Below are 19,600 nucleotides of genomic sequence, written 5' to 3'. Positions count from 1 at the left end.
TCATGGTGTTTTCCAAATGGTTCCCTGACATTATCCCACGCACTGTCAGATTCCCCTATGCGGAGGTGGGAGTACGGGTTTGTGGTCTCCCATTTGAGTATCTGACTATGGATGTTGCAAACATAGCGGGTAAGCTCCTTAGTCACCATTATCAAGTAGAACCTTTTCATATTGTTCCTGACAACGACTACCTGAAGTTGAGAGTGTACCTAAGGCTGAGTGAGCCTTTAATGCCTGGCTTTTTCTTAGCCATGGAGGGGTGGTACCTTCTATGGGTACAGTTTAAATACGAGGAAGTTTTCAAATACTGTATAAGGTGCGGTAAGATTGGGCACAAAGGGGCTCAATGTAGAGAGTCACTGATGACAGTAGTATCAAGTATCAATGGGATGTTGGATAGATCAATTGCAAAAGGTTTCCCGGTGTATCAAGCTAATAGCAATCACACGATGTTTAATCTGGACCTGAGAGCAACACCATCCACTACCAAGTTCTTGTCTTCCAGGGTCAAATTGAGCTCTGACACGGGTAGAACCAGAAGGAGGAGAAGGTGGGAATCACCTGAAAGAGGGGTTGAGTTTGATCTAGGTATTACCCCAGGGGGTAGGGTGCTCCCTGGAATGACTTTTGCCATTACTGCACAGCCCTTTGCAGGGCCTGTGGTTTTTCAGGGTGGTGTAGGTGAGGGAGGTCATAGGGAGAGAGGTATGGGATCAGGAGGGGCTGGTTTTGGTAGTCAGGCTAGAGATGCTAACCACAATGGGGCATCTAATAATGGGGATGCTGTTATGGTTGAGGCACAGGAAAATTTTGTGCAGGGGGATGCAGGTTTGGGAGGATCACAGGGCCCTGGTGGAGGAGGTGTTCCAGGTGCGGGGGGTTGGCTTGATGAAGATGCTATGAACATTGAGATCTTTCACAGTGCAGGGGAAGAGTTAGAGGTGCAGGAGACTCCTAATCTGCTTCAACAAGGGGTCCTTAGTCAAATTCAGGCTGAGGATCCCTATGTCATTTACTCAAATCACGATTGTCTGAGTGGTTTGGTTGACAGAGATCAAAGGAGGCAGGAGGCCATTATGTGCAGAATTGAAGGGGATGTGGATTGGGCTAGAATGGAGGAAGAACAAAGGGGTTATAACCAGACCTTTGAACCACCATTGGGGGGTATTCCTAACTGGTATCACTATCCAGAGGGGCATCATACCAGAGAGGTGGGGCAGGGATCAAGACCCGCAAATGAAAACAGGGGAGGAGTGGAAATCAGGGAGGAGAGGAGAGCTGGGACTGAGGCAGTAGAGGAGGAGGGGGTCAATTTGGTTAACCCTGAGGATGAGAATATGGCTGATGCTGATGATGAAGCTTCTGCAGATGCAGGGGAGCCTGTTCAACAAGAAATAGATGAATTTGAGGATGTCTCTTCACAGGATTCACTAAGTTTCAGGGAGGAGGAGGTCATCATTATTTCGTCAGATGATTCTGCTGAGGTTCAGGATGCGGTGCAAGCAGGGGGAGAGGTTTTTTCTGATAATGAAGCAGAGTCAGATCAACAAGGCTCTAATGGTGATTTACTGATGATTGGTGATGCAAGGGAGCCACCACAAATGGCGTCTCTTGCATCAGATGCTATTAATAGGAAGGGCAAGGAGCTTTATGAGGGGACGTCTAATCTTGTCCCACTTGACAAACTGATTCAGGAGGCATATGAGGATGAGGTGAGCCATAACAATGAGAGAAAGCTGGTTAGAAACAAAGGACTCAAGTTATTTGATATTCCTGAAGTTGGGGCCAAAGCAAAGCAAATTGCATCTATTCCAGTGGGCGAATGGTCGGATGGATTTCTTGGCTTGGGCGATGTGTACCACTGCTCTGATATGAGGGATACACACAGGGAGGAGATTTGTGCTGCGAGAAAGCGAAAATGTTGCACGGAGGCAGGTGATTATATCATCCCTGAGGATGCACGCCAGTCTCTGGAAAATGCAAAGGCTTATCTTCATCGGCTGGCCAAGAAAGGGCGTTGGGAGAAAGGAGGTGTAGGGGATGAATTCCCACAACAGAAATGGGGTTTCAAGATCAATGTGGCTGATATCATTATGGTAGATTCAAGCGATTCTTCGAACCCGTCTGTCAATGGTAGGGCGAATGATTGGGATGGCTTTGCGGAGGTTGGGCCTTCACAACCTCCTCACTCACCATGATGGGCCTTGTATGGAATTGTAGGGGCCTTAATAACACGCTCTCCCATACAATTCCGAAGCTAAGAGCGTTATTAGGTAGTAAGTGTTATGATTTTGTTTTTTTACTCGAAACTAAATGTAGTACAAGCCGAATTTTCCCTATGTTTAGAAGTCTAGGTTTTGTGAGGGATTTTGGGGTTGACGCTGTTGGGGCAGCGGGTGGTCTATGGGTAGGATGGAAGAAGGAGTCAAATATGTCACTTGTGAAGGCTTGTAATAATTATATTATCCTATTAGTTGAAAAATATAATGGACGGTTATGGTATCTTGTTCTTTTTTATGGTGCCCCGAGTGTTAGTTTGAGGGCATCGGTTTTTGAGGATTTGGAGCAATGGTTGGTGAATTGTCAATACCCTTTCTTAATAATTGGGGATTTTAATCAAGTTGGGTATGCATGTGATAAATTAAGTTCTAGTCAAAGACCGATCGCAGGGGCGGAGGAGTTTAATTTATGGACAATACGGAATGAGCTGGTGGATATTTCGTTCAAGGGTCCGAGGTTTACATGGTGTAATAATAGAAAGGGGGACAAGAGAGTGTACGAAAGGCTGGACAAAGCCTTGGGATCCAAGGATTGGCTGTCTTTATTTCCGGATACGGGTATTAAACATTACCCTATTCAAATTTCGGATCACGCTCCTATTGAGGTGGACTTAAATTTAATCAACAACAAAGGTAGCAGGCCTTTTAAACTTGATGCCTGGGCTTTGGGGTATGAGGATTGTTTGGAGCGGATTCGTGGTGCTTGGACAGCTGTGGTTTCTGGATTGCCGGCATTTCGGGTGGTTAAGAAACTGGCGAGAGTGAGTAGCAGTGTTAAAAAATGGACTTTGGATAAAAAGGCTGAGTGGCAGGATAAGTGGGATGAGTTTGATCGGAAGTTAGAGATGGGGATCAACACTGCTTGTAAAGGGGGGGGGGGTGAGGAAGAGTACACCCGTGTGCACGAGGAACTTCAAGCTTTTCTTTGCAAAGCAGTTTATTGGAAACAGCGAGCAAAGGTCAAATGGACGGTGGAAGGGGATACGTGTACAAAATTCTTTTTTAATTGGGTCAAAGGTAGGGCGGGCCGAAATCTTATTCATGGGTTAAAAGGGGAAGATGGGCAATGGAACTATGATGATGAGCTCGTGGGTAGTGAATTTCAGCGATTCTACATGGATTTGTATCAGTCTTCCAGAAATGGGGGGGCCCCTAGGGATACCACTGGAATTGAGTATGCACTGAGTCATGTGCAGAGTCGGGTGGCTCATGATGAGGCGGACCGGTTGTGTAGACCTTTTACAGCCAAAGAGGTACGTACCGCTGTCTTTCAAATGGGGGCTCTCAAAGCCCCAGGACCAGATGGTATTCCGGCGTGCTTCTATCAAAAATGTTGGTCTCAGGTTAAGCATGATTTTACTTCTGGAGTTCTTTCCATTCTTAATTCGGGGAGGGTGCTGAAAGAGCTTAATAGAACCTTTATTACGCTTATACCAAAGACTGAGGCTCCGGAGGGTGTTTCAGACTACCGACCCATTAGTCTTTGTAATGTGATGATGCGTGTCGTGACTAAATGTATAGCAAACAGGCTGGCAAAGGTGATGGGTTCACTTGTCAGTGAGTCACAAAATGCTTTCCTTCCGGGTCGAAGTATTAGTGATAATATTCTCTTGGCACATGAGGCAATACATCATATCACGCGACACAGGAAGGGAGCTCATGGACGATGTGCTCTTAAAGCGGATATGAGCAAAGCGTATGACCGAATAAAATGGGATTTTCTGGAAATGACCTTGGTAAAATTCGGTTTTCCATTAAAGTTGGTTCAACTTATTATGAACTGTGTCAACTCTGTAAGCTACGAAATCCTTTACAATGGGAAGCCATTACCACAGTTCCGACCACAGTGCGGCCTGAGGCAGGGGGATCCTCTGTCTCCGTATCTCTTTTTACTTTGTATGGAGGTCCTTTCGGCAAATATTGATCGGGCTCGGGACTCAGGTCGGTTGGAGGGTTTTAAGTTATGCAGAGGGGTTCGACCAATGACACATCTGTTTTTTGCTGATGATGCGGTCTTCTTTTTTAAGGATAAAGGTGAAACAGCCGATCATCTCAAGAGCATCATTGATGGTTACTGTGCGGCTTCAGGCCAAGTTTTAAACCCGACAAAATCAGGTCTCATCTTCAGTCCGAACACTACCCTTGCAAAAGCACAACAAATCCTTAGGGTGTTCAATGTGAGGTCTAATAGAGGTATTGGGAAATATCTTGGAATACCAGCAGAGTTTCAGGAGTCGAAAAAGGGTATTTTTCAATCCTTAGTGGATCAAATTTCGAAGCGGATCTCTTCATGGAACGGCATCTTTCTATCTCCAGCGGGGCGGTTAACTCTAATTTCTTCTGTCCTATCCAATCTCTCCAATTACTTTCTATCGGTTTTCAAAATTCCGGTAAGTGTGGCAAAAAAGATTAATTCTCTTTTGACACAATTTTGGTGGACGGGATGTAAACTGGGATCGACTGTTCACTGGTGTAGTAAGAATTTTTTAAGTCTTCCAAAAGGGAAGGGAGGACTTGGGATTCGCAATATTGAATGCCTAAATCAAGCACTGTTAGCAAAGCATGGGTGGCGGCTGGTTTCGGGAGAAAACTCCTTTTTTAGTAGGGTCTTTAGGCAGAAAGTGTTCGGGGATGATATGGTTGACCCGAATAGTTTTGAAAAAAGGGTAACCAACTGCTCGTGGGGAGTCCGTAGCATTATCCATGGTTTTCAGGCAATCAAGGACTACTTGGGTTGGAAACCGGGTCGAGACTCAAGACTGAATATATGGGTGACACGAGGGGTGGGGGGTGCATGCCCGGAACCAAGGGACCAGCGGTTGGGGGTTAGGGACATGCACTTGGCGAATCTGCAAGTGAGGGATCTTTTGCTTCCTAATGGTGAGTGGAATGAGAGGTTCATCAGGGCGCTGATCAGAGAGGAGTACGCGGCAAGGATTTTGGCAACCAGGGGTCGGGAGATGAACGTAACTGATATGATCTTCTGGCCGTTTACAAAGGACGGGGTTTTTACGGTCAAGAGTGGTTATGGTTTGATTTTTGATGAGTATATGAGTAGGAAGGGTTCAGGTAGAGATAAAACTAGGATCGGTGAAAGGGAAAGGACATTCTGTCGAAAACGACTATGGACACTACCGGTCCCCAACTCTTGGAAAATTTTGGTCCGGGAGGATCATTACGAACACACTCTCGGTTGAGAGTTTCATCGCGAGACAAACCGGGCGGGTGATGTTCGTGTGGTTTATGTGGAGAGAGTCAAGTTTGTATGGAAACTCTTGAGCACTTGTTTAGGGATTGTGAGGTCTCCGCTAGGATCCAGGCGGGATCTTCGCTTGGTATTAGAGTGGGTGGTGCGGAGTCGGTCGGTATGGCGGCTTGCTAACGATTGGGTTCGATATCTTTGGAAGCAAGATGAAGGACAGGTACGTGTCATAAACTTCGTCGCAATCTTATGGGGATTATGGACTGTCCGTAATAAAGTCAAGTTCGATGGAATGACTAAGAACCCTCATATTATTGCTGATTTACTGTTTGGTTCGATTAAGGATAAAGTAGGGATACTAAAGGATCAACTTGAGGGAAAAAGTAGGATAAAGGGAATAGGAGGGGGTGTGGAAGAGCTCATGGATCAACGAAGGATGGAGATACGGACCGGGCATCCAGTTCAACTGATTGGATGTCCGGATCGGTGTAATGTCATCAAGGTAAAAGTTGATGCTGGATGGGAACGAAATTACGTAGCTGCGTTCGGATGGGTGGCTTATGATGGGCGGGGAAAGAACGTTATGCGACGTCGGTGAAAACTAAAGTCAAAAGCACTTTGCAGTGAGGCGCCGGGTGTCGGGGATGTGCTATTGTGGGCTAGTGCTGAGGGCTGGTTGCATATGGACATATCGTCAGATTGTCTACAACTTATAAATGAGCTGGCAGGAATCGATAAAGTTGATCATCTGATCGCAGGCATCTTGGAGGACATGCATAAAATCGCAAGCTCTTTTCATTGTTTATGCTTCAGTTTTATTCCTAGAAATCTTAATAGTATTGCGCATGGCTTGGCTAGACAAGCCATAAAAATGTAAAACCTTTCTTTACGGCTGCCAAAAAAAAAAAAAAAAAAGTAGGACTTAGTGAGCCTGCCATACTACTAAAATGTACCTATTTGCCACCCGTCAAGGAAAAATACAGTGTCATGCACGAAACACCACTCTTATTATTCAGTAGAGTACATGGAAGAAGCAATAAGCCCGTCAACATTAGGCATGTCGCATACCCTTGGATTACTCCTGGACTGAAATATCCCTCTGACAAGGAGAGTTCCACACTGACGTGTAGTAAATTCAACTTTTTTTCCACTCGCGGAACAAGCAATACACCCATTAACATCAGGTATGCCATTGCATTGATGGAGGAGGATTGAAAGTCTACTAGGATTTTGATCTATCAGAAGATGGTAAGCCTGATTCTCTAGCATCGGCTACTCTTGTAAGAGCAATTCAAAGTCTTGCCTAATTGGGTAATCATAATACTCTGAGCATGATGTTGGAAAGGTATGCTCCTTCAGGGTAGGATGGATCAATTGGGTGATCACAGGCTGCTCCAGCTTGCCGTACAACAGTTACACGCCGACCGGCCATTGTAGCAGCACCCTACATCGGATAAAACATTTTTCACCATGAAGTCATTAAGTGACATTAAATAGCCTTGACAACAAATTATTGACGGTGTACCAAAAAAGAAAAGCTAAGTTACTTTCACAAATTGGCCAAATCCTGCCAACAGCAACATAGTTACAGACAGTATGGGATGTACTATGTAGTGAGGAACCCCTTCGTTATATGACCAACTGCCAAATGGTTTACTGTGCAATACAGCAACTACTTCTAAGTCATATCAACTAGGAGTACATCAAACACGCGAATCACTTTTTTTTCTACTACTTTAAAAAATGCTTTCTATCGAGTTATTAAATAATGGTTTCTGAAACACAATTGATGTTCAATTCCTTTGTTACAGAAAAAACTTTTGAGAAACTCTAGTAATGGTATGTACAGTGTACAGTGTACTGCACAAGTGCACATACCCAAGTAACCAAAGTCCAAAACCCCCACCCTCCCACCAACCATCAGCCACTACTACCTCCACCAGCGACCACCAAGATCGCCTCTTCCACTAACCAGCCACCCCTACCGCCCTTCCCACCACCCTCCTACCATACAAAAAGACTACTCCCATTTCCGACAACCAAACCCTAAAAAACTCGAATTCATAACAAACAAACTACTAAAAAATTGGAAAATAAATATTAATTTGCTAAATAATTATTAATTAGCAATTAACTAATTAAATTCTTGTTCTACATTAAAATTAGGACTTACAAATGATGGAATTTGATTGATTAAAGAGGTTTAATTATTTGAGATTGAGAGAATTGGGTTTAGTGATTTTTTAAGTTAATGGGGTATGCAAATGGAAAGTGGTGCGCAAAATGTATTGAATTGAGTAAAAAAACGGACTGCAAAAATAAATTTAGCATTTTTCTATGGGGTACCCCTAAACTATTCACTTTTCTAACCGGTACCATTGCGTTTTGCAAATTACCAGTTGTACCCTTAAACTCTATTACTTAGGCCTAGACGTGACCTTTACTTTCTAAACCGTCAACTTATGACGTTAATTGCTTATGTGGCTTGATGACTTGGACTAACAACCATGATTATGCTATGACTTTGGTTTCCCTCCATTTTTTCAGAAAATTTCCAGTTTACCATGAAAACACCAGCAACTCAACTACCTCTACATCAATCACCACCATTCGAGTCACCTTTGACTCGACCCTGTAACCACACTGCTGCCTGCTACAAACAACAACCATGACAACAACAACAAACCAGGTGCAGAAATCTCGATCCATCAGCCTCGAACCACCACAATCAGGCGGGCCTATTGCCTTAATCGATTCACGACTCCCATGCCGCCAGCTCACCATCGGCAGCCATCAGTCACCTCGTCGCAGCGCTGAGTTCAAAATTCCGAACGCCAATGGTTCGCACCACCGCTCGAAATTCCGAACTTCGAACTGGTTCGTTCGTAAGGGAACGGGGTCTGTTCGCGGCCTAGATCGCTGAGTTCGCGACCGACCGAAAACTGTGGCATGCTAACTGTTACGCCAGTTTTTTATGGAGTGATAAGGAGTTTTGGAGGGAACTAAGAAAAGAGGAATGTGTACTTGGGTCCTTGAGACAGAAGATGTTAAGATGGACAGGAGCTTGGAAGCCATTGATGACCTCGTGAAGAGAAGATGAAGTCATAGCATAGTCATGGTTGTTAGTCCAAGTCATCAAGCCACATAAGCAATTAACGTCCTAAGTTGACGGTTTAGAAAGTAAAGGTCACGTTTTGGCCTAACTAATAGAGTTTAAGGGTGCAACTGGTAATTTGCAAAACGCGAGGGTACGAGTTAGAAAAGTGAATAGTTCAGGGGTACGTACCCCATAGAAAAACCCATAAATTTAAGACGAAGTGCTTGCCTGGATTATGGTCATGAACAAACCACTTTGTGTCATAGCACCAGAACAAGAGCAAGTCATCAAGATCCCACCCTTTTTTGTCAATCTCATGGCTAAGGCATTTAAGTTCCTGTACATTCCAGATGCATTTCGTAAAACCTGGATCAAACAAATTATGAGTATCTCGTTAAAAACATATTACAAACATATAGTTGTATATACGACCCCAGACTAGACAGCACAGGAGTAATATGCTGTCTGAAGGCATTGGGAAAATATAACCCCTAGAAGTCGTTGAAAGTTTAAATGAAGTGGAAGAAGATCCATCTTTCAGATACCAAAGTAACGATCTAATAAGTGAAAGTCTATCTCAGCTTTAATGAAGGGAAGATGTTCTAATTAGAGTACAACCTTTTTAAAATTTGGTATGTCTACCATCAACATAGCTAGCAAGTGGAGTATAATAATTAACATAGCAACAGACCATGAAACACTTTAACACCACTACACGCTTGCAATATACTCCCTTTGTCTCAATCATTTGTTTACCGAGGAGTATTTGATTGGGACGGAGGGAGGACCTGTTTACAGTTTACACATAATTTCATTTTAAGAATATCCAACACCACTACACGCTTGGAATCCCGCCTATGCTTACATTCAACTCTTTGATAACTATCAGCAGGATATGTCATGAGAAAAGGTTATCCTTGAGAAATCCCCAACAAAGGTCGTGAGCCAAGCTTTTGGTTGGTGCTACTTTAACTAATATTTGAATTAGTGCTCGTTTGGCTGCCTCTTTAAAAACGGGGGAGTTGTAAATTCCTATGAATTGAGAAAATGGAAGTCGTTTGGTTACCCAAAATTGGATGAACTACATTTTCCCAGGAATTGCCAACTCCTCCATAATGGAAGAGTTGAATTACCTAGCCCCCCCTAGGTAGTTGTAAACTCCCGCGTGCATTTAATTCCCGTATGCCAACCAAACGCCTTTTGAGCAATTACATGAATTGTCCAATTCATGTGTTTTCTAAATTCATGTGAGTTTTAACTCCCGTATGGCAACCAAACGAGCACTTATTTTTAGCTTCTAACCAATTCTTTATCCCACAGTTTGCTAAGACTTTAATTCTCTTTATTGTAGAAACAAAGGTCACAAGACTCATAATTAAAGCATAAGAGCCATCTGAGAATAATAATAATTATAATAATAAACAAAGCCTTCTGAATAATGATTTGAGCATACAAGCTCAGATTATCTAGACCACCTTACGTCAAAAACCAATTATGCTAAACAGATATTGGTTCAGCCTGTAAAACCAGCAATGAACTTAAGTATTGCCTTATCCACCAAAAATAGAAAGATGAGCTGGAATATACTCCCTCCCATCCTAACGGATCGGATTTGGATAATATGAGAATAGAGTATTGATTTATGAATTAAAACATTTGGAGGGGAGTATCTTTTTGCTTTTGTATTCCTCAAGATTAGTAACAGCCCTCCTGCCGGAAAGACAACAAAACATTCTGACTTCCTACCACTCTTTAAGCACAAGCCACTTTGAAAGCACCCGGGGTAGTGGTGACTGGTGAGGAAGCCACTGAGGCACTATTATCTAAACCCAAAGCACTTCATTTCTATGTTACTTTAATACAACGAAGTACTTTGTTTTTGTCGACTGTTGACAAAAGGCTCCTTCTATCTGACACGAGACAATGCTTAGCCAATTCATCTTAGGCTTTATCATAAACGTTTTCACAAAACAGCCATATTCGATGGACCGACAGTCTAACATGCACTCGTTCCAAACACCTGCAGCCTCGCAGCTGAGTGTTAAAATAGCACGTGTGATATTCCAAGACCTATGTTATGTAAGACCACAGCAAAACCAAGTTTCCGTCGCATACACAAAAAGAAGAGGTCTGTCAACGAACTATGAACCAATACGACGATCGTGCATAGCTGACCTCTTTTCGGGGAGCCAATTTTGGAGGGTCCAAAATCACAATATCCCATGATTCATTTCGAGATGCAGCATTCTTCATGAAATCAGTTGCGTCATGTTTCAGAAAAGATACGGTATCAGGATCAAGGTCATTGAGTATAACGTTCTCTTTAGCAAGCTCTAGCGCAGGCAGGGATGAATCGACACCTTGCAAGAGACATAAGATAGTTACGAGTTGACCCTGTCATATAAAGAATATTCAGCTAAGTATGTAAGGCTTTACAATAAAAATTAACAAAGATAAAGTGATCTCTTACTATCAAGTGAAACATGACTGATAGGTATGATTGAGTGGGATTTTGACGCTCTGCGGATTAGCTTTCAATCTACATGACTCACAACAAAATTCTAAAACTCATGTCGCCTAAACCCCAGACTGCCTTTTGAATGTTAAAGGTATTTACTACTACTATTTAACAACTACAAGAACCATATTTCCTACTGCCTCGCTCCAAAAGGAAAAGAACCAACATTTAATGGGCAAATTATACAACCACAACATTTCCCACAGCGTCAAAGGCTCCAAAAGGAAAAGATTCAACAATTACTGGGCAATATAACAAATATTCAAAGACACTTCAAAAATGCAAAACAATAAGTAAATGTCATTTTACATTCAAACAACAAAATTTATTCAAGGCACACAACAAAAAGCCGGATATAGAAAAGAAAATGTGAAATGAGGTCAACAACTGCTCACAGTAGGCCTCCAAAATCTTGAAGAAAAAAATCAAAAGAGAAGAAAAGAATTTAATTTAGTTGCATGTACCAACAATAAAAAGCATTTAAGCTAATGTATAAACCACTTCGATTGGGATAACAATTGAACCATGTCGTGGACCTATTACAACATGGGTGACCATGATTGGGAGGTGTAGTTAGTTCTTGAAGCCAGGGCCCAAATTTCTAGGGCCCGAAAATCAGATTAATATGTAATTGTAACGTTAATTGGTTTCATATTGAAGTATCGTGCGCATTTGAATTGTTGACATTGCTCACTAAAAGGTCGTCTTTGAATCTCCATGGTGTCGTTTTATTTCTTTTTATTCCCTTAATAATCCTATTCTACTTTAAATAAATTTCTTATTTTTAAGTTTTAACAGTGTCAAGTCCTTGTTTCTAAACAGGAAAACAATACCAATCAAATTTAATTTTTCTTTTTCCAAGACAACTTGAATTATATAAAGGGGCGTTTGGTTCGCATGAGGGAAAGGGAATAAGAAAGAGAAACAAATGTAAAGGAAAGGAAAGGAAATAAATTCCCTTTGATTTTACTTGTTTGTTTTGCAAATGTAAAGAAATGATAAAAATAATCAACATAATACAACACCCATTAATACCCACTACTACAACCATCCACCACCAATAACCAAGGCCTAACACCAACCACCACCAACCTCACCCTCGCCGGCATCCCAAAAGTCACCCTGACGCCGGCAAGTCAGCCTACCACCGTGTAACACCCCAAGATTTTAACAATTCCTTACAATTTCGTTCTATTTTACGTTATATTCTAATGGATTTTTGAAACTTCCAAGCCCCTTTCCACGGTATGGACAAAAATTTCACATTTTTAATTTTCAAATTTTTGAAATTCAAACATGTCATTTTTGATTAATTATTTTAGTTGTAACATTTTTCAGCCCAACATAAGATGGACATAATTTATTTATTATTTATCGTAGTAAAACATTATTAATACGTCGTTTATTAATCCGAATAAAATTATTATTATTATTTTTGTTCTTGTTCTTGTTCTTGTTCTTGTTCTTGTTCTTCGTAATGTGATAATGACAATGTATGTGAAACCGTTTACATGAAACTGGAACCCAAACTTGGTTGTTAAGTGAGACCCGTTAATTGTAAACTTTCACCAGCCAAAAGTTTGTAAAATAAAAGTTCACTTTGTATTTCATGTTATATTTTAAACTATTTTAAAACTTCTAGTAATATATTTAATCCGTCTCAGACCATTATTTTCAAACGCGTTATAAAAAAAACCGAGTCAAAAACCCGACGCAAATATTTCCGATTGGATTATACTCCACCATGAGACACTTGGCACTATGCATGTGTTTTGATACATGCATTTGAACAACTGTAATAAGTAGTCTTTACACCAATTAATTACATGCATTTACACTCCCATCATTACTTCACATTAAACAAAAATTGATCAAAATTTTCCTCCATTGTTGCTCTTTGCCGTGAAACACACCCCCATACAACAAAAAAAAAATGCTCATCAATGTCCATTAATAGATGAAGTAATTACATATTTAACTTCATCAAACTCATTTATACATATTATTAAAGGTAATTTTTATTCATCTTTTCCTCTTAAACTAAGTTTAAATCTTATTTCTTTGATTTTAATTGCAAATTTTACTATTCACAAGTAATTATATTTTACCATTTTAAAACTAATTTTATTAAGATAAACTCAAAAATATTTTTATGGGTGAAAGATTTACATTTTCTCTATTTTGACTCATTGACCGTAAAAGAAGAAGAAGAAGAAGAAGGAAAATGCGGTGACACATTTTGGACACTCAAGAATGGGAGTATGACGATTTGCATTAGCTAATGTAAGTGAACGATGACTAACCCTTGAAAATTTTATTTGCAAAAATAAGATTTTCATTGTATTGTTTGAAATTATTGCATGCATAAATATGTGTTGGTTGAATGTTTGATTTTTATCATAAATAAAAATTATTATTAGCAAAATTTTTAGGATGAGAATGTGAATATTAAGTTGCATGTTAGTTTATGAGCTTAAAGATCTTTATTTTGTTGAATATGGTTGTAGTAGGATGAATTACTAGACTAGTAACTAAAAATTTGTTTAATTATGCACTAAATGTATTTCATTTAAAGTATTGATTATGGATCTTTGCATGCATGTTAAAAATAATAATAGACCAGATTTTTAACTTAAATAAAATGGTATTTTTGAGTTGGTAAAAATTCACTTTGAGTGTATTAGAGTTAGATCCAATAATAATGGTTTAATATCACTTAAAACCTTTAAATTTGGACTAATAAAAATTAAAATATGGGATGATTATGAGGATAAAATTTTGGGGTCATAATAATAATATTAGTATTCTGTAAAATTAATTATGAGTCGAAAATTTGGTAAAGTTTTGGTCAAAACCGAATTTAAATCAATAAAACCAATTTCCGGGTTGTAAACGATTCACAAAAAAATTAATTTATGGAGTTTTGGACCACAACTTATTCTGAAATTTTATACACTATTCAATTATTTATGTCGGTCCTTCGATGCAGTTCTCGACGCAATTTTCATCTTGGGTCATTCGGAAACAGCCTCTTTGTGTTGCTAACACAAGGGTAAGGCTGCGTACATCCGACCCCCCCTTACCCCGCAATTTGCGGGAGCCATTGAGGCACTGGGGTAATGTTGTTGTTGTATTCAAGTATAATATTATGAGCCTAGATATAAAAAAATTAGCTTTATAGGAGTTATAAAACTTTAAAAATGTATTTATAATTGAAAAACGAACCCGAAATTTGAAAACCGACTTAGAAAATTTAATTTGGAATAAAACCGGGTATGGGGACCATTTAGACAGCAGGGAAATCCCACAAAAAATATCATAAAAAGTTTGTAAAATTCGGTGGTCGTTTGGGGTTTATTTCTCAAAATAATAATTAAAACTGTCTTAAACTTTGTTAAAAATGAAAAGCGGTAAAATACTTGTTAAGATAAGCTCACATCCTGTTTTGGGACTTCAAATAATATACTTAAGTTACACTATAAGTGGTATTCAAAAATACTAAGTCTAACTATAATTAAAAATTAATAAAATTAAAACCGTGTTGATTGTTAGGACTTTAAAACCGACCTTTGGTCAAAATAGTCAAGTTTAGCTAACTAAGGTCAAATGGGCCTATGATCCACCAGACCTAATGGTTAAGTTTAGTGGCCAAATCCCGCCTTATAAATAGGGACAAAATTGACTTTAGAAAACCGTCAAAAATTAAATTACTTGCTACGTGTTGTAACAAAAACTTTTACCAAGGAAACGAAATTTATTTTACCAAGTAGAACTTGGTTATGGGAAATAAGAAAATGAAAATTTGTTTTCGAAAACAAAATGATATTTTGTATTTTGTTGGGCATTTTTATGAGGTAGTTCAGAATCTCTACGAGCGGGAAAGCATGTTTATACTATTGTAAACGTATAGACATGGATGAATAGCACTTAGCTTAACCGTATAAAACCGTCCGTTGCGTGCGAATGGTCTTTGGATGTATTGATATTGACTCGAGAGTAGGCGAGAGTGTGGCCATACTTTAGGTGGGGACTTGATCAGTCTCGTACGTGTTAGGTGGATCGCATCCGGGTTCCCGAAAGTTTTGCCGGGTGGTGTTTAGTCCGTGGTGCGGGTTTATCAACCCCACGCACCGGCATTCGACCCTGGAGTTTAGAGGATGAACTTACTTATAAACGTGCTTATGTCATTACGGTAAACAGGGGTAATAATGTAAGCCCCCTGGTATCGGGATGATTGGCGATATATACGTTATTATACGGATTTTGAATAATGCAATATTATTTAGAACCCGTGTAATAATAGGTCGGTATGTCGTGATAAAGTTTTTAAAACATATAATACAGCCTCTTTGATTTCTTTCATAAATTATTAATATGTGATGTTATTTGGTGATTATTCATTTGATGTTGCATATTTTAAAAATGATGATCATCGATTCACTTACCTGTTGTTTTCTTTTATATACTTGTATATTCTATACTTGTATATGACTTTTAACAACAGATTCCGTTAGAAGACCGACTCTTCCCAAGGACTTGGGCTTGGATTTTGAAGACGGGATTGGCTAGTTGTCTTATTATATATCTATAATATGTTGTAATTTGACTAAGTTAAGATAACGTTGAACACTTATGTAATATTTTGAATTAGTTAACCAGTTAATGACTCGGATATGTATTTTGTCTTCCGCTGTTTCCTATTTTAGACTTTATTATTAAGTCTGGAAAATCCGGGTTATTACACACCGGCCACTCCACCCGCCCCCACACGACACCCTTTCTTCCCCTTCTTCTACCCTCGTCGACCCTTCTCTACACCAGAGAGGTGGAGGAGGGGGGTTTTCGGGTTTGGGGGAAGTTTTGATGGTGTTTCGGGTGGTGGTTGTGAGGGTGGGGAGAAAGGTCGACGAGGGTGGAAAAAGTATACGAGTGGGGCGGATGAGCGTCGACCAACAATGGTTCCAGCAAGGGCGGTGACAAAGGTGGCAGTAATGGTGGTTGCGATAGTTGGTGGTGGTAGTGGCAGTAGTGGGATATGAAAATGGTGGGTTATAAACCGAGGTAGGGAAAGGGAATCCCATACCCTTGGGGGGTGGGGGGGTGGGGGGAATGGAAGTAGAGGGAATTGAGGGTATGGGAAGGAATGAAGAGGGAAAATGGAATGGTAAAAATGGTGAAACAAAGGGAATGGAGGGATATGATTCCCTTTCCCTTTCAAGTGAACCCCAAACCAACCACCCCTCCCCCCTCCCTAAGTGTAAATAATTTATATTTTAGGTATGCGATTGATTTCGAGTTTTTGTTGTATAACTTTCAAATATCTAAAAGGCCGTACAAAATCTATTTCGACTGTTTTTTTCTGTTAGATGTAGTCCTTGTAGGTTGAAAAGCTTCATTTGACCCTTAATACCTCTCAAAAGTCAAAATTTATGGAAAAATTATAAAACTATACTTTTATAGTTTTAAGAAAACATTTTTGAAACACCCTTACTAAATTTTTTTGAGAAAAAGCATAACATATATTTCTGACTATTTTAGGGGATCAACTCGCTGGCCGCCTGTGAGTGACATACATCCAATGATGAAATAACAACATTCACAGCAGCTTGGGAAGGAAATAGTATACAAGAACAGACATGGAAATGTTAACAAGAACTGAGAGACATACCAGTCACAGACGCAGCACCACCCTTTAATGCATTAAGAGCAAATCCACCACTGTAGCAGCATATATCAAGAACAGTCTTGCCTTTTGCAATTGTTGCAATGAATTGACGATTTTCACGCTGATCGGCATAAAATCCTGTCTTCTGTCCCAAAAGAGAAACAGCATAGTTGATGTCATTCTCCTTGACCTGGGAAACAAGCTCAATATAACTTTGGTAGTAAGAGACTGAATGATGGGCCATATTCTATGACAACAAATACAAAGTTATCATCAAATTAAGAAAGATGGATGAGAAAACTGGTACTCCCTCCATTCATTGGGATTCATCACATTTTCATATGGCACAATTTTTAAGGAAGAGGTCAAGTATGAAGGATATAGATGTCAAATGAATATAGATTTTAAGCAAAAAAGCAAGTGGATAGACAATGGAATCTACACACTTTTGACGGTATTATTATTTTTAATACCGTCAAAATTTACCCAAAAGGAAAACTAAATTGAATTGGTTTTGAATGCCCCACAAACTAAAAATGCAATGAATTTAAATAAATTAAAAGAGTGGAAAATTTGAGGTACTCGGGCATCGGGAATAAAGAATTAGAACACCGAAAAATTATTTACTGTGTGTTTATTCTCAATAAAGCCATCAACTCATAGTCATGGTCAGTTTATTTTAGAAGGGTACACTTGTGATTTCTCGTGTCTTTACATCATGAGTTTACATTTCTGATTTTTAAGCTGTTGTATAGCTGGAGCCAGGTGCTCCAACTGAATCAGCACTTGTCTTTTCTTCTTTGTGAAGATAAGATTACTCGTGATAGTTTGAGCGCACGATTTTCCATATTTCAATTCATTGGGCGACATCCATATGGTGTCTTTTTGTACATGGACATCACCCCTTTGTATCCTTTGATTAATACTGTCTTATAGCCATGAACACTGTGTGCCCTATTAATCAACCTACACTGTTTTGATTTTCCAGCAAATTATTAGCTTTTCAGCTGCACTAACTTGTTCCACTCTCAGTTTAGTTTTAGCAACTTTCCGATCTGAGAAAGACAGGAAATGGCTAGATGACTTGCATTATGCCCTGATAGACCATCAACAATTTGGCGATATCAATTGAGCCTAACTATCATATCAGACTTTAGAGAAAACTAAAGGCCTAATGAGTATATTTGGTGATCGGGCAGTGAGTGAAGAAACTGGCTATAGAAAAATTTATACGGGTATTTGGGTCATATAACATGTGATTTCACAATAACACTAATGTAAAACAGTTTCCGCAAGTATTATTGATACCAGAATAAGGTAAGGTAAGATTTCACAATAACACTAATGTATTATTGATACCAGAATAAGGTAAGCTGCAAGTTGAAAAAGGAACAGTAATTTGAGATTCCTGAAGACAATGAAAGAGTAGGGACATATACCTTTACCATTGAGCGATGAGTGTCAGGTGTAGTCTCGGAGTTTGAAAGATCTAATCCCTCTTCTTTGAGAATTTCGAGAGAGGGACGCCAGCTAATGTGAGTAATCCCAGCAACATTTTTAATACAAGCCATAATATCAGGCTTGTACTTCTCAACCCACGCAGCGGAAGATGCAACAACAGCAACATCATCAAAGACATCAACAATAAGTCCAGACAACCTGAAGGGTAGCGGGGGGGAAACATGATCAAATGGGTTTCGAAGAATGGACATATTAATTTGACTATTCAGTTCAACAAACCTATCGCCTTCACTGTTGACAAGACGATATGCATTAGTATTAGTGGAAGGAAGACCCAATTGGTTTCGTAAATGAGTTGCAGCATTAATTCTATGTTGAAGTAGTCTCTCCATGTTGAATGCACAAGAAGAATCAGTTAAAGTCTCTTGTTCAAGCTGCATAAGGCGAACAGAAAACATGGAAACAGAATTGTATAACCCCCAGCCAATGGGTTTTTCTGCACCATCAGCTACTAAAACAACATCACCAGTAGTAGGAGGTGGTCTACCAACAATTCTGTCAACTGCACCACTGTAAACCATTGGACTTCCATTTTTGAAGAGTTGAGTCTTACCTTTCTTCAACACTACTTTTGCGACACCTTAATTCATGATGAACAACATCTGTTACAACAATCAACCATATCCAACAATACTTATACTTACTACTAATAAAACAGATAGAGAGAGGGAGACCTTTGGGTATGGAGGCTGCGAGCTCTTGGAGAGAATTTGATTTGGAGACGCACTTTGCTAAGCGGCATGGTACCTGCATTGTTGCCGCCATTCTTCTTTTTTATTGATAACGCCCAATACTCCCCCACCCCCTCTTGTCTACCCACTACCCACTACCCACTACCCACTACCCCTATCCGCTTGCCTCCCTTTTTCTCCCTCTCTATCCGTCTGAGTCAAATACTAACCTACCTAGTTATACGGACTTACGGAATATAAGACAATTATTTTGCTAAATCTTTAGGAACTTTTTTTTTTTTTTTTTTTTGTCTTATCCGTACTATTTGACTTGTCTTATGGGTAAGACCAATATATCCAATAATCCGATATTCATCTTAAATGAGAATTTGTGTTTTCGATTAGTATATTGGTGGCTAAACATGATCACTAAAAACTTTTTTTCATTAAAATGTGCAATTTAGGCTCAAAATGGGTGAAGAGAAGGGGGATAATTGACACCAAAATGGAGCACATCAACGCCTCGTAGAGGAAACGCACCATGTGCTGTGCGCCTGCGCCACTTACAAAAGGTTAGCTTGTTCCGTTCATCGTTCTTTCTTGTCTCAATTTGCGTACTCGATTATCGTTAATAGGAGGATCTTCTA

The 19,600-nt window shown here is 39.7% G+C and overlaps 1 protein-coding gene across 2 annotated transcripts; it reads right to left on the bottom strand.

Annotated features, from left to right (window-relative positions):
* Window positions 1-6,254: 6,254 nt before the first annotated feature.
* LOC141623756 (uncharacterized) lies at window positions 6,255-19,192 on the bottom strand. Of its 2 annotated transcripts, none has more exons than XM_074439913.1 (7): window positions 18,957-19,192; window positions 18,502-18,862; window positions 18,201-18,420; window positions 16,765-16,951; window positions 10,754-10,938; window positions 8,807-8,944; window positions 6,255-6,925 (listed from the first exon to the last, which is right to left on the bottom strand). In XM_074439913.1, exons 1-7 carry the CDS (start codon window positions 19,045-19,047, stop codon window positions 6,797-6,799), a joined length of 1,311 nt encoding a protein of 436 aa, XP_074296014.1. In that variant the 5' UTR covers window positions 19,048-19,192; the 3' UTR covers window positions 6,255-6,796. The 2 variants fall into 2 exon arrangements, with proteins under 2 accessions (XP_074296014.1, XP_074296015.1); XM_074439914.1 differs by having other exon boundaries at window positions 16,765-16,906; window positions 18,957-19,185.
* Between the last annotated feature and the right edge of the window lie 408 nt (window positions 19,193-19,600).

The sequence above is a fragment of the Silene latifolia genome, chromosome X, assembly GCF_048544455.1.
Source record: "Silene latifolia isolate original U9 population chromosome X, ASM4854445v1, whole genome shotgun sequence".
Lineage (NCBI taxonomy): Eukaryota > Viridiplantae > Streptophyta > Magnoliopsida > Caryophyllales > Caryophyllaceae > Silene > Silene latifolia.
The sequence above is the reverse complement of the archived record's forward strand: the minus strand, read 5'-3'. Positions and strand labels throughout refer to the sequence as shown.

Excerpts from the sequence above, each read along its gene's own strand:
- LOC141623756 (XM_074439913.1), bottom strand. The coding sequence starts at position 19,047 with ATGGCGGCAACAATGCAGGTACCATGCCGCTTAGCAAAGTGCGTCTCC. Across the intron at positions 16,952-18,200 it reads CTCATCGCTCAATGGTAAAG|GTCAAGGAGAATGACATCAA; the intron begins GTATATGTCCCT and ends CTTGTTTCCCAG. Across the intron at positions 6,926-8,806 it reads TGTTCATGACCATAATCCAG|GGTGCTGCTACAATGGCCGG; the intron begins GCAAGCACTTCG and ends TATCCGATGTAG.